General features: G+C 53.9%; 1 protein-coding gene across 1 annotated transcript in view; it reads right to left on the bottom strand.

Moving 5' to 3' along the window:
* The window catches only part of KCNB1 (potassium voltage-gated channel subfamily B member 1), a 95038-nt gene extending 80553 nt beyond the window's left edge, over positions 1-14485 (bottom strand). Inside the window, exon 1 of the mRNA XM_046679541.1 lies at positions 13782-14485. Within this exon, the coding sequence (XP_046535497.1) occupies positions 13782-14348 (567 nt within the window). The 5' untranslated portion in view covers positions 14349-14485. The remainder of the gene's footprint in view (positions 1-13781) is intronic.
* Positions 14486-15471: the final 986 nt, after the last annotated feature.

Raw genomic sequence — 15471 nt, forward strand, 5'->3', positions numbered from 1 at the left:
CCACTCCTTGGCATGGTCACTGCATGAAGAGTGCCAGCGGGCAAGGTGTCATCAGAGGCCGGACTAAGGCAAGGTTTGGGGCAGACTCGCTTTCCTCTCTCCCTCTTGAGAAAAGGAAGGGAGAAGGAAGACCCCCAGCATGATCACAGACCCTGTGCTCGGCCCGCGATGCTGGCCTCCCTGGCACAGGGGTGTGCACCTGTCTTTCCTGCTTGGCAAAGTTACCACGCCCATTCTCCAGCTGAGGAAACTGAGGCCCAGGGAGATGAAGGGTCTCTCTGTCCAGGGTCTCATAGCTCACATGTGGCAGAGTTCTTTCCAGGGCGATGGCATATGAGAGGAGGGAAAACAGCAGTGAACAGGAAGGGACGGACACCTGCCCCGGCGGGCCTAACCTCAAATAAACCAGAGAGACGTCTTACCACGGAAACAGCGTAAGTGCCACCAGGTCTAAACTGGTCGTTCAAGGTCAAGGGGGGGCCTTTCTGAAGAGGTGACATATGAGCTGAGATCTGATGAATGCAAAGCATCAGCTGGCATTGCAAGATATGGAGTCAGAGGCCCAGAGAGGTTAAGCGATTTGCTCAAGGTCACACAGCTAGCTTGTGCCATCCCTCCCTCCCTCCCACCCTCCAGCAAACCCCCTCTGACAGAGCCCCTCCTCTGGATCAGGCCCTCAGGTGACTTTAGAACACACGTGGGCAAACTTTTCCGGTAAATGCTGCTGTCACCAAAAGCAGCCTTAGATAGCAGGTAAACGAATGTGGCGGTGTTCCAGGAAAACTTTATTTAAAAAACGGGCCGCCCACCCTGCTTTGGAACACGGAAATGCATAAGCTACAGGCCTGGACTTCGAGAACATCCTGCTTTGGTCGGGGAGAGAAGTCCAGAGGAAAAGAGAATACAAGCCGGAGCATGTTAAATGGTGCAGGGGACGCAGAAACAGAGAACTGGTCGCAGAAAGGTCACTTCTGCAGCTCGGGGAGCAGAAAAGTCAGGTCCAAGTTCCCAGGAAGGGCCACGTGGGCTCAGAGGCTCTTCGGCCGTGCCCGGTTATTCTCCATCCAAACAACCGCTTTCTTTCCTTCACAGCACATGTATTACACTACGTGATTATTCTCTCATTTAACTTTTTGTTTGGTTAATGCCCATCTCCCTCCAGGAGGCTACAAGCTCCACGATGGCTGTGGACTCTTTTTGCCAGTTTACATTTATTCTCCCCTCTCTTGGTAACAGCACTTCAGTTTTTCTTTGGGGAACCACCTCTTCCCCATTCTCAGTCTCATCCCAGCTCCAGCCATCGACATGTGACCCAGACCCAGCTACATGATTTGCTCAGAGATGGGCCAATGAAAATCAGCCCTGGGATTTTGCTGGAACTATGGGGAAACAGACCTGCTTTTTCCTCAGGATGGAAGCCTGGAGTTGCTGGAGGCTTTCTGTCCAGCCATGTTGGTGCAGCCTGCTGAGAAGCCCACAAGACCAGAAGAGAGCTTAGAGAGATTGGAGACCACGTCTTGATGACATATTTAAGGCCCTGGATCCAGCCCTGCCTGAAGCCTTACCTAACCCAGGACTTTTCCATGACATTTTTTGCTTAAGTCCATTTGAGCTGCATTTCTGTCACCTGCAACCAAAAGAATCCTAACTAATGGATACAGGAGTGCTTCTCAAGCACCCAGCATGGTGCCCGAGACATAGTAAGATACAATGAATGTTTGTCACACAAGCAACTGGTGGCATTGAAGCAGGACCTCAAAACATGCACGTACACCCACATAAAGGTATAAGGACCAGAGAAGCCTAGAAAGGAGGCTGACTTTGAAACCAAAAGGATCGTCTCAGGAACAGGGAGGAACGACTGAATCAAACTGCCATCAGTATTTCAAGGAACAATAAAGTACGTGTGGACATACCCACGGCACAGGAGATGAAAGAAAATCGGTCCATTCAGACAGTGGGAGTTCCAGACACAAAAAGCCAGTGGAAGGCTGGCTCAGTCTCAGCCTGCCCTTCCTTTCTCTTCTCACACGGCCCTGGCAGGGCCATCCTGGGCCCGCCTCTTTGTACGGTCGAGTCTACAAGGACCCTGAGAGGCAGGGGGGCCGAAGTCAAGGGCCCCAAGCACCACACAGGCCTTGGGAACACTCAGGGATGGGCCCTCGGTAGCAATTAGGGAGATAGGGTGGTCTATTTTTAGAAGCCGTCTGGTTCCAGGTCCATTACCTGGCGGATGTGCGCGCTGGGGTGGAACTGGCAAACGTAACGTCATTCTCTGTCATTCTCTCCAAGACGGTGTCCCCAGGCGGGCCACAGTGGGCAGTTCCGCGGAGACCAGCCTCCCGCAGGGCACAGACGGAGCGCTCAGGGCCTGGGGAACGCCTCTAGGTCTGTTTAATCCTGTCTCCGTGCTGTGAGTGGAAGCCAAGAGGTCACTTCTTCCTGGCCCAGGAAGGGTGGGATGGTAGTGGGCAGGGGGAGACAAGGAAGGTGGGAGGAGATAGGGGTCTACTGGGGAGACCCCTGCCTTGTAAGGGAGACCCCTCCGATCAGTCGTTACAAGATCATGCAGGTTTGCTCATTCATTCATTCAACAAGCGTTTACTAACATTTAACTGCAATGATAGTAATAGTTAACTGGTTCTGAACACTTGCTGAGTCCCAGGCACTGCTCTGAGTGCTTCATACAGAATGGACACAACAACCTTGGTCCTCAAATTTTATGGATCAGGAAATTGATCAGAGACGTTGTCATTCCCCTAAGGGCACACAGCTCAAAAGTGACTGAGCTGGGATTTGAACACGGGCAGTCGCGCTGCAGAGCCTGCTCTCTCAAGCATTTCCATGTCTCCGTGGGCCGGGCCTGGCACCCACAGAACAACCCACAAGCTAGTCTCTGTGCTAGTCTCCTCAGTGTTTCATGCGAGGAAGGTGTGAACGTCAGGTTTCCGGAGCACAGAGGAAGGAGCAGTCAGGGCTGCCTGAAGGGGGTGTGGATGGCGGAGGGAGGGAGAAGCTGGGCCTTGAAGGCGGGGGGAGAGAGGCTGCAGGCAGACAAGAGGAAGAAGGGCGCTTGGGCAAAGGGGTGGAGCAGGACTAGGGAGGGACAGAGTGTGTGGGGAATGCAGAAAGGCGGTGTAGGGGGAGCAGAGGGACCCTGGAGAGGAGACGGGAGCAGAGGAAGGTGGAGCGGTTGGCCAGGGTCTCGAAGGTCTGGCGGAGGAGTTTGGACTTACTCTGGGGGCAGTGGGAACCGGGCAAGGGGTTTTGGAAGGAGATGATTTACACGAACAGATTACACTTTAGAAAGATGCTCTGGTTTCCTGCAGAGGAGGGACTGGAGGAGGAAGCCTGGAGGTAGGGAGGCCAGCGCTGAGGCTCAGGGGCTCAGAGGAGAGGCCAAAGTCCAACCGTGACAGACAAGGTCACCTCTCTGATCTCCTCTCCCTAACTCCCCGACTGGCGCACTCTGCTCTGGCCATACTGGCCACCTAGCTGTTCCTTGTCTGCCCGAGACATGCTTCTGCCACAGGGCCTTAGCACATGCTGTTTTCTCCACTAGGAACACTCTTCCCCCAGCAGTCCCCATGCTCCCCTTTTTCCCTCCTGCAGGTCTCTGCCTGATGGGCACCTTCCAGGTGAGGCCCTTCCCCAGCACCCTGGTTAACCCCTCACCTGAGCACTCCGTCCCCCTTCCCTGCCGGCCTTCTTCACGGCACCCCCCGCCAACCTAACATTACATGTGTGTTCGATCTTGTCATTTCGTCCATAAATACCTCAGTGTGTATATCTAAAAGATAAAGATTTTTAAACATAATCACAATAGCATGATCACACCTAAAAGGTAGCATTAATCCCTCAATGACATCGAATATCCAGCTAGTGTCCATCCTCTCCACCTGTCGCACGATCTTTTGCACAGTGGCCTTGCTGCAGTCAGTGTCCGTGTGTGTTTTGCGGATGGTCTCACTCTCTCCCCTGCTGGGACATCAGTGCTACTTTCTGTTGGGGGGGGTCAGGGACTACCCCGCTGAGAAGGTGACATCTCAGCTGAGATCTGAACAATGTAGGCAGTGAGTCTCGGGGTTGTCTGCAGGAAAACTGGACCATGCAGAAGAACAGCATGTGCAAAGGCCCTGAGGTGGGAGAGTGCCTGGTGTGTCTGAGGAACAGCAAGGAGGCCACTGTGGGTGGATCAGAGTGACAGAGGGGGAGGGTGGTAGGGAAGGAGGTTGGAAGGGTGTTGGGAGAGAGAGGAAAGATGCCAGATCACGAGCCCTGTGGGCATGGGTGAGGACTTTGGCTTTTTCTCTGAGTGAGACGGGAGCCATGGGAGGATTCTGAGCAGGGAGTGAGCTGATCTGACTTACAGAGGCTCCTCCTGGCTGCACATGGAGGACAGATCACGGGGGCCGATGGGCCACTTGCACTGGCCCAGGTGGGAAGGGATGGGGCCTGGGCCAGGGAGGCAACAGTAGGGTGGTGAGCAGTGGTCACATTCTGGACACGTGTCACTCACACTCGTGTCTCAGTCTCTCTCACTTGCAGTCCACAAAGCCTTCCTGAGTGAAAGGGGAAGGGTGGAGCCACGCTGGGTGTGTCGGGGACTGTCTGTTATCCCAGCCAACAACCCTAATAGCAGTTGACCCAGACGGCGCCTCCCCATGTCCCCAGCACTGTGCACAGAGCTCCAAGCCTGTTAGGGCCTCTGACCCCCATCACCCCCGGGCCCTCCTCCGTGATGGGCTTCTGGGCCCTCCCTGTGAGTCAGTCATCAGGGCAATAGATGGTGCTGTGAAAACTGGATGTCCCCATGCAGAAGAATGAAGTTGGTCCCTTACCTCACACCACATACAAAATTAACTCAAAATGGACCAGAGACCTAAAAATAAGACCTAAAAGTATAAAACTCTTAGAAGAAAACATAGGGGAAAGCATCATGACACTGGATTTGTCAATGATTTCTTGGATATGACACCAAAAGCACAGGCAACAAAAGAAAAAATAGACAAATTGGACTTCATCGAAATTAAAAACCTCTGCCTCAAAAGACACAATCAACAGAGTGAAAAGGCCACCTATGGAATGGGAGAAAATATTTGCAAATCATATATCTGATAAGGGGTTAATATCCAGAATATATAAAGAACTCCAAAACTCAACAATAAAAAACAAACAACCTGATTAGAAAGTGGGCATATTGCTTGACTATATATTGCTCCAAAAAAGATATACAAATGGTCAACAAGCGCATGAAAAGATGCTCAACATCACTGATCACTAGGGAAATGCAAATCAAAACCACAGTGAGACACCACTTCACCCCCATTAGGATGGCTACCATTAAAAAAAACAAACCAGAAAACAACGAGTGTTGGTGAGGACGCGGAAAAGTTGGAGCCCTTGTGCACTGCTGATGGAATGTAGAATGGTGCAGTCACTATGGAAAACAGTATGGCAGTTCCTCAAAAAATTAAAAATAGAAACACCACATGATTCAGCAACTCCGGTGCTGGATATATACCCCAAAGAACTGAAAGCAGGGTCTCAAAAAGACATTTGTACACCCATGTTCCTAGCAGGATTAGTCACAAAGGTCGAGGCAGCCCAAGGGTCCAGCGACAGTTGAACGGATAAACAAGATGGGGTGTAGCCACACAATGGAATACTCTTCAGCCTTAAGGAGAGGGAAATTCTGACACACGCTGCGACACGGGTGAACCTTGATGATATCATGCTAATATTATGCTTGATGATATTTTGTGACTTATTTCAGTCACAAAAAGACAAATACTGCACCTCGAGTGGCCCAATTCAGAGAGACAGAAAGCAGAAGGCGGCTGCCAGGGGCTGGGGGGAGGGGAATGGGAAGTTATTGTTTAATAGGCATAGAGTTTCAGTTTTGCAAGATGAGAAAGTTCTGGAGATTGGTTGTACAGCAATGTAAATATATTACCACTACTAAACTATGCACTTAAAAACGGCTAAGATGATAAGTTTTATGTTAAGTGTATTTTACCGCAAATAAAAAACATCACCCAGGGGCTGCGTTTCCACTGTGGGGCCCGGGCCTGGGTGCCCTTCAGATCTCAGGAGGCCCAAACGTGCAGCCAGGGTTGACACCACGCTCTGTGAAGGATGCCCTTTTATTACGCGCCCTTTCCAGCCTCACAGAGGGGAGGCGCCCTCTGAGTTCCTACAGCCAGGAAGCGCTGGAGGTGGGATTTGAACCCAGGTCTGCAGGAAGATGTCCCACATGGTCACCAGGAAAACATTTTAAGGAGAATTGGTGCCCTCTATATTAACATGTGAATTCTGGCTCCCACCCTACGTGCCTCTAATTTGGGGGCTGGGGTGTTCCTCCTGTCCCTGGTCTCACCTGGTCAGGCCCACCTCTACCAGAGGCGCCCAAATCAAGACTAGCCCACCTCAGGGAGAAGGAAGGGCCTCAGCTATCAAAATAATGCTCAAGGCTGACCCTGCGTCTCCAGTAGTCCCATCCAGTAGCCTTTGGGGGCAAGGTCATTATGGACCGGGAGGTAGGAGCACTCCCAGGTCAGGTGGAGATGCTGAACACTTCGCTCACCTCACAGCACTTCAGCTTCCCCCAAGGTGAAAGGGAGAGCTGGTGGCATCCTGGAGCTCGCTTCTCACTTCCTGAAGGTCATGCACACAGCACGGAGGCCGGACCACGGGCTTGCAGTCAGGGAGTCCTCCCACCGCTATTGTTTTTATTTCCTCCAGGAGATGGAGACGATGAGGCTGAGTGAGCCCAGCCAGCCCTGGAGTTTCTTCTTTGAAGACGGTCCCCAGTATGGGGTTGAATGTGTGATGCTTTCCTGGCGCATAACACAACACCAGGACGCTCTGACTACATGAGGTCCCCGAGGTCATTCGTTGGTTTCCCCAGAATCAGATCCAAAGGCAGGGACGGGAGTACAAGTGGCTTACGCGGGAGGTAATCCCAGAAACCACTAGTGGGGGGGAGGGGCCGTGAGATGCGGAAACGAGGCCAGGCAGGGTGTGTCATCAAGCAAGGAGCCACTGGAGACACCTGGGGCTTAGTTCTGCAAGGAACTTGGGGGCCAGTGTAGACCATGCACCTCCGAGTTACATCCCCATCTAGGGCAAGGGAGCTGCAGTGTCTCTATGCCTTTCCCGTCAGTTGGCAGAGTGAGCTGCCCTGGGTGGGGCATTAGCTCCCTGTCTTTACTAGGCCCCACTGGCCAGAGGAAGCTTCTAGACAAAGCACAGGTGCTGGCCGCTGGGAGCTGAGCTAGCTGCCCTGAAGTGGGAAGACCTGAGAGGATACGGTGGGACACTGGCCGCATCTCCTCTATCAGGGTCGGGTCGCTGTTCTGCCCCAACTGCTTGTGAGACATCAAGTGAGTTACGTAGCCTCGCCTTACAACAGGCAGGTACCGTTTTATAAGAAGAAGAATATTTTGAAAAGGAGCTATTTATCTGGCAGGATTGTCAGAAGGATGAAATGAGACAATGACAATTAAAAACGAAAAAACCCTAACGGTTATTGAGGGCTTTCGACATGCCAAACTCTATGTGAAGCGCTTTGCCTGCGTCAACTCATTTAATCCTGGTGGCGTCTCAACGCAGCAGGCACTGCTATGCCCCAATTTGACGAGCGAAGGACCCGAGGCACAGGAAGGCACAGTAGTTTATCCAAAATCACGTGGTCAGCGAGCAGAGGAGCCAAACTCTGAACTTGGGCGACCAGCTCTAAAGGCAGGGCCGCCATCCACGATGCTCACCAGGATAGGAAGCACCTGACGTGCTCGGGATGGAGCTGGTGCTTAAGACATGCGTGTCCCTTTCCATTAATGAAGCTTTCCCCAAACTGCTCACTCGGTGAGCACGTTTCCTTCCTAAGCACTTCCACGTTCTCCAGCCTATTACAGACTTTCAAACCCCTCCTGGTCACGCATCCTGGATGAATGGAAAGCTCCCTAAGCCTCCATGAGGGCAACGGTGAGGGCAGAAAAGCCTGGAAGTTGTCCCTGATCTTCCACCAGCTCGAGTGACCTAGTCAAGTCGTTGAAGCATTCCCCATGTTTCCCTGTATCCAACGGGGTTGCTGGATTCACGAAGCGCGGCTTCAACACTTCACACGCACCATCATACTTACTCCTCCCCGCAACCCTGGGAGGTGGCCTGTGTTGTCATCTGCCTTTACAGATTAGGAAATGGGAACTATGGGAGGTGAAGTGATTTGCCCAAAGCCCACAGCTTGGAAATGTCTGGGCTGGGATTCCAGCCCAGGTCTGTGTGGCCCCACAGCTGAGATTCTGAAACTCTGGCGTATTGTCTCCTGGGAATAAATACAAGCATCCTGGATGACCGAGCTGGGACCAGCAGGAGCCTCAGCCGGATGACTCGCAGCACAGAAGTGGCCCCACAGACTCTGAGTTGGTTTCCCTCGTGTTTCTTGGTGATAATACATGAATCCCCCTGGCTCAGGCCAAGGAAGTAGACGCATCGCCACACTGGAGGCGTGAAACCCCAAGGGGGCGGGCAGCGATCCTACAGTCAACACCACACAACAGACGTTTTCAAGCAGGGGTGTAGCTAGAACAGAGCAATTCAGTGACGACACGAATAGTCTCCATGGTCACCTACTGGATGCTTACTGCCTGCCGGGCACTGAGTTAGGCTCTTTTATGCAGATTATGTCCTGACGGCCCTGGGAGGTGGCCTCCATTACAGCCCCCATTTCCTAGATGAGGAAACTGAGTCTCAGAGAAGGAGAGCAACTTGCCCAAGGCCGTGTTCCTGGTGAGTGATGGAGCTGCAAAATGAACCACATCTGTCGGGCTCCCGAGCTGATTCTTAATCAAATCTGTGGTGGGCACACTACTGACCAATGTCCCTAAGTAAAGACTCCTCCCACTTTTGAATATTATAATAATAATAATAGTAACATACATTTATAAAGTATTTCTATTTGCAAATTACATTCACATCTGAAATCTCATTGAATCATCAAAAACAGCCCCGAGAGGTGGACACCGCTGTTATCACCACTGGCAGACGAGCTCCCTGAAGCTCAAGGAGCTTGAGCAATCTGCCGGAGATCCCAGGATTAACAAACACAGGCTTGGGAAGCAGACCAACCCGGGTCCAAACCGTGGCGGCTCTGTGGTTTTCAACCCTCAACAAACATTTACCCAACACTTAGCTGTGTGAGCTGCAGCACGTGACCTCACCTCAGAGCCCCCACTTCCTCTTTGTAAAAGAGTATTCATACGGCTCATTAAAGCTATCCCCCCGCCCCCCGCCCCCGCAGCTGAAAACGCTGACACTTGCTTTCCCAGGCTCCCCTGCGGCTGGAGCGCGAGCATGTGACCTGATCCCAGCCAACGGGATTTAGAAAGAAATCTGTCCGGTGGGCTCCTGGGAAAGGCTTGGCTCTCTGGGAAAAGAATTGCTCATACGGGGCCGGCCGTGGCCGAGTGGTAGAGTTCGCGCGCTCCACTTCGGCAGCCCAGGGTTTCACCGGTTCGGATCCTGGGCAAGGACATGGTACTGCTCATCAAGCCATGCTGAGGTGGCATCCCACATAGCACAACCAGAGGCGCTCACAACTAGAATATACAACTATGTACTCGGGGGGGCTTTGGGGAGAAGAAGAAGAAGAAAAAAAAAAAGCAGATTGGCAACCGTTGTTAGCTCAGGTGCCAATCTTTAAAAAAAAATTGCTCATAGGAGGAAATGCCCCTCTTCACTGGTTGGCCATCATGTGTCTACATTTGAAGGCTGGAACTGGGTAGCCATCTTGTGACATGAGGCATCAAGCATGAGGACCAAGCCACCTGCAGGAATTGAAGGAACAGAAAGATTCCTCCGGAAAGAATGTAGAACCTAGAATCTAGAATCCTGACGGCGTGATGGAGCCATAACCCGAAACAAGCTACCTTGGAACTTCCTGTTATGTGAAATGATGCAACTTCTTCCTGACAGAAGCCACTTTGAGTTTTCTATTCTATTACTTGCAGCCCAAACTGGCAGACTACTGAGGGGATCTCAACGAGACAGTGCTTATAAAGTGTCGCTAATCAGTGCCCGGCACAATAAACAAAAGCCACTCTGGACATTAGGAAATTATCTTAGGGCCTTAACCCTGTGCACAGACTCTCCCAGACGGCAATTTAATTCCCCCTCTCTCCCACTGAGAAAAGCCTGTAGATTTTCTGAGAAAGCGGAAACCCAGCGGTGGCCTGGTCAGCAGCCCTGTCCCGCGGATGGGGCTGACTCCAGCTTCCACACAAGAGCCAATCCCACAGCCTTTTGCCTAATGGATTCTGATTTTAACTCCACTGATGGTGAAGGCTGGGGCCTGCGCTTTGGCTTGTCTTCATGTTGCCAGAACATCCCATCAATTATTAACAGCGTCAGCTCAGCCTCCCGGTTCTGCTGTCAGAAGGAAAGGGTCTGCCACGACTCAGCCCACCCAGCCACAGGGGAAGGACTCTGCTCTTTATTATTTATAACAATAAGCCCCACCTACTATGTGCTAGGCACCACGCTGAAGTTCGACAAACCCGACTGTGTGATGGCCTCTTACCTACATTTTACAGGTGAGAGGCTGGGGCCTGGGGAGGTGAAGAATGTGCCTAAGGCCAGAAACTGGGGAGGTGGTGGAAGCGGGCCTGGAACCAGGTCTGTCCTGGCTCTTATACACATGAGCGATGGCCGTTTCCATATCTCATGGCCAACCAGAAATGACCCTCCGTTTGACTGTCTCATCCTACGGTCTCTGAGAAATTTCCACAGGCCTCGCTGTTGTGATGAGCAAAGCGTCCAGGCTGGGGGATGGAGCGTGGGTGAAGTGCAGACCATTGAAGGAGGGACACAGGGACCTGGGTTGCAGGTGGGCAGTGAGGAAGGAGTGACAGATCCCCAGGCCCTGAGACACAGCAGCTGACTGATGGCTCGCTCCATGCGTTCATTCCACACATAATCAGCCAGAGCTCCTCCAGGCCTGCACCACGGTGGGTGCTGGGAACAGAGCAGAGAACACAACTTATGACGCTTGTATTTTTGTGGGGGAGAGACAGAGACACACAGGGAAGCAAATATAATTTCAGATGGCACTTACAACCTATGTGGGACAGACGGTGCAATGCGATGGAGAGGAGGGGAGAGCAGCTGTTTTAGACAGGGTCGGGGAAAGTCTCTCTGGGGAGGGGACATCTGGGCAGGGGCCTGCTCAAATAAGGAATGAGGAGAAGCGGCCGGCCATGGGACAAACTGAGGACGAGCATTCCAGGCAGCAGAAACAGCAAGTGCAAAGGTCCTGCAGTGGCTTAGAGCCTGACCTGTTTCGAGAATAGCAAGGAGGTCAGTGGGGCTGGAGCCAGGTGAACCAGAGGAGAGCAGAAGAGATGAGCTCAGAGGGGTCACGGAGGCCGGGTTCAGTGGGGTCTGGCATGCCGTGTGAAGGGTTTGGATTTTATTCTGAGCGTGATGGGAAACCTCTGGAGGATTTTAAGCAGATGAAAAATGTGATCCAATTTACATTTTGAAAAGCTCACTCTGGCTGCTGTGTGGGGAATGGATTGCAGGGGAAAAAGCAGAAGCAGGGAGACTGTGGCACTTAATCATACAGAAAAAATAGGGTCTTCAAAATCACACTTGGGCTTGAATTTCTGGCTACTTCTGTTTGCCTGCTGTGTGATCTTAGGCAGATCACTTAACCGCTCTGAGTTTCCCTATTAGTGAAAGGTGGGATAATAATACAGAGTTGATATGAGGACTAATTGTGTTGTTACACTTTGTACACAGTAGATACTTGGTCAATGGCAGTCAGAATGTCTCTCCTCAGGGCAAATGAGCCTGCCTGCCTGTCTCCCCATGTCAGCTCTGGCTGCAGAATATCCTAGACCGTCCATCTGCCAGGAATGTGAGCTGGCAGCCTGAGCCTGGGATCACAGAGAGGTCACGAAGCTTGTCCCTGCAAGCGGATTAACCCGAGGGAGAAATGAGGCTGTTTATTTCCAAACACCACTTTTTGCAAGCCTGGGCCCCCCTGCCTTGCTGCCAGTGCCAGCCCAGACCCAGCCCTGGGCCTGCTTCTTCGGAAGGGCCACCCTCCCCTCCCCTGCCCCTCACTCGTGTTTTAGGGACACAGCGGGGAGGAGGGAGAGTCGTGTCTGGGCCCAACTGGGGTGTGGAGGGGAGGAATTCATGTCAGGCCTGGAAATAGCAAAATAAGTCTGTTGATCCTAAGCTGGTTAAGGGCGAGTGACTCTGTAAGAGGGAGGCTCCGTAGACATGAACCTGGGGCAGGATTACAGCCAGAGGCAGCCCGCAGCCTCAGAAGAGGAAACCAGGCCTAGCAACCTCTAGGTCCTCTTCAGGGTCCACAGGGAAGAGAGAAATCCAACGGGTTTCCCTCCACCCTGGCGCCAGCACCCCCTCCTGCATCCACTCTCAGAGGCCTCTCCTGGGGAAAGGGCCCTTCAGACCCTGCCCTGCAGGTGGGCCTTCAGTGAGGGCCAGCTGAGCCAGGGGCATCCCACAATGAGAGGCCAGGCTGGACACGAGGCAGCCCTAGCTGACGCATCGTGGCGGTACGTAGACCTCCTCCTCCCCCTTTCTTCCGCCACAGACACATTTACCTGCCCCCCCCCTCCATTTTTGGCCCCCATCTCAGAGAGAGAACATGTCTTTCCTAAATCGGTCTTCCTAGATTTTGACATCAACACCTTTCTTTTCCAGGCTCCCCTAGGGCCGCACATCACATCTTTTACATCGCTGAACACACTGTGTTGGCATTTACTCCCGACACCCAGCATGTTGGCCACATCAAGTCAGGCCCCCATGGCTCCGAGGCATCCCTGAATCCCGGCCCCTTACAGAGAAGTGGCTCAACCGACGACCTCCCGTCCTGGCCTGGCCCCCACCCAGGTCTCTCAGTCCCTTCCAGCCTGTGCCTTTACCCGGCAGCACACAGGACTCCCTGGCTCACCCGGTGGAATCGAACTCATTCCTGCCTCCTTCTCCTGCCTTATTTTTCACATTGTCTCATTTTTCTCCCCTATTTTGAAATTTACATCCTCTTCTCACAGCCAAAGCATCTCTACAAGCTGCATCAAACCCTTCTTGGAATAAACTCACCAAATAAAGAAAGAAAGAACAAACCAGGGGTGACTGTTCGCCCACAAGCACCCAGGGCCAGCTGCAGGCGTCACGCACGCCCACGCCCACCCCTCCAGAGCCCCTCTGCCTCATTTTTCTTACTTTTCTTTTCTTTCTTACAACTGCCTATATCTCGATGTCCTCCAAGCATGTCTGTAAGCTGCTCTCTTTCCTTTCTTGGGGCAAAGTGGGGTTATAAATATAGGGATAAGTAACAAAATTGCAGGGTGACCCCTCCAGCCTGGGTCTGGGACTTCACAAGGGGGCATTAGGTAAAACAGACCAAACTCAACTCTGCTCCGTGCCAGCAAGGCTTTACTGTCCCTCTCTGCTCTCTTTCTTAATTGTAGTGTTCATCCTCTTGCTGTGGGTTCTTATGTCTCTACAAATCCTTTTCTCCAACAGAGTTGGGGTATAAAGTATTGAATAATAAAAGGATGGGGTGACCAATGCCACTTAGGAACAGTCTGAAGGAGCTGGTCCTCACCTCTGAGGTCTTGGCCATAGCCCCTCTCCCTTTGTGGTCTCCATATTTGGGAACTAAACCAGAGTCCCCCAGCTGTGGTCCTCACTGTGGGGACGCAGGCAGAGCCCCAAGCCCAGCAGCCCCCAGATGCCGTACTCACCTTGGCAGCCACAGAGGAATTGGGCTTCTCCAGCAGGTCCCAGAGCTTTTTCCTCTTCTCGGCGCAGCACGTGTTGTCGAACTCCTCGCCCTCCCGCTCCCGCAGGGTCTCAGCCTCTCGCTTGAGCTCCTCGTTCATCTGCTCCTTCTTTTGGTGGTAGCGGGCCTGGCAGCAGGACTCCAGGTAGATCTCGTCGATGCCCCAGTAGTCCAGCTCTTGGCTGAAGCTGAGCGCGCACATCTCCTCCATCATGTGCAGCCGCCCTGTGCGGTAGAAGTTGAGGATGGAGGTGAAGGCGCCCGGATGGCGGTCGAAGAAGTACTCGTTGTCGTCGAGGCTGTAGTCGTCGCACACCTCGAGCAGCGAGTCGTGCGTGTTGCAGTCGCGGAGCTTGCCCAGCCGCGTGCGGGGCAGGCGGTCCAGGGTGCGCCAGAGCACCTCGTGCGCCAGCCCCCCGACGTTGAGGCGGACGCGCCGCGAGCACGCCTTGCTGCGCACGATCTCCATGGGCTCGGGCGGCAGCGAGCTGGTGGAGCGGGAGCCATGCTTCGTCATGCCCGCCGGCATCTCTGGTCCGGCCGCCCCCGCCCCCCCTGCCCCCCCAGGCCGCTGTCACTGGACGGCAAGGCCGGCTGCTGCGGGGGAGGGGGGCAGGGAGCGCTGTGGGCTGCTGGGGATGCAGGGGGCCGCGCGGGCGCGCGTCACGGCCGTCTTCTCACCTCCATCCCGACGGCTGCGAGGCAGAAAGCGGACGCATGTCAGCAAACAGGGCGCGGCCCCTCCCCACCTCTCCGCCGGGGCCCCAGCCCGCCTTGACCTTCCCAGCGCTTAAGCGGCTCAGGGGGCAGAATGGCCGGGTGCTGTCCCTCCAGCAGGTGCTGAAGTCCGCCCTACCCGGTGTTTGGAGGGAGGGGCCGCCCCTCCGGGCGGGGAGAGAGCCCCAAGAGGCTCCTCGGGGGCCCGGGAGGCCCCACCCGGGCTCCTGCGGCCCCGACCCGACCCACCGCCCAGGGAGCTGTCCGCCCCATCGAGTGCTGAAACTCGCTTCTCTCTGGGTCTCCCCGTCGAGTCCCTAACCTGGCCCCGCAGTGGGAAGAAAGGGGCGCTGCACGAGAAACTTTTTTTTTTTTTGAGACTTATCTTTTCCTTCCCCCGCTCTGAGATAATTAGGGTTTGAGAGCTGGGGGGAGGGGGGGCGGCAGCGGGTTTGCTTTTTCTAAATCTTAAAAGATTTGGGGGAATTCTTGGGGGTTTCAGGAGGCCACTTGTCAGAGGTCACATTAGACGAGGTGGTCACTACAGCCCCGCTGTCCCGGAGCGACCCCTCTCCCCAAGCCACGGGAACATCTTTGAGGTCGCTCTGGCGACGAGCTGTGCCCTGAAGACGCAAAGTCAAGCTCTGCGCGGGGTCCCGCCCCTCCCTCTGCGCCCCCTACCCCAGCGCAGGAGGGGCGTGCAGAGCCCTGGGGATCCACCTGCTCCGTCCTCCCCTTGCTCCTTCCCCGCCCCCTTCTCCTCCCTCCTCCTCGTCCTCCTCCTCCTCGCTCCTCTCCTGCGATGGCTTTTTATAACTCCGGGTTCTGCGCCTTTCCCGGGGCTTGGAAGGGAAGGGGTGGGGGAGGTGGGAGGCGGGGAAACGAGATGAATTTTCTGGCCTTTTCAAAATGCGCCCTCCTCCCGCCGCGCACTG

Source organism: Equus quagga, chromosome 12, assembly GCF_021613505.1.
Source record: "Equus quagga isolate Etosha38 chromosome 12, UCLA_HA_Equagga_1.0, whole genome shotgun sequence".
NCBI classification, from domain to species: Eukaryota; Metazoa; Chordata; class Mammalia; order Perissodactyla; family Equidae; genus Equus; species Equus quagga.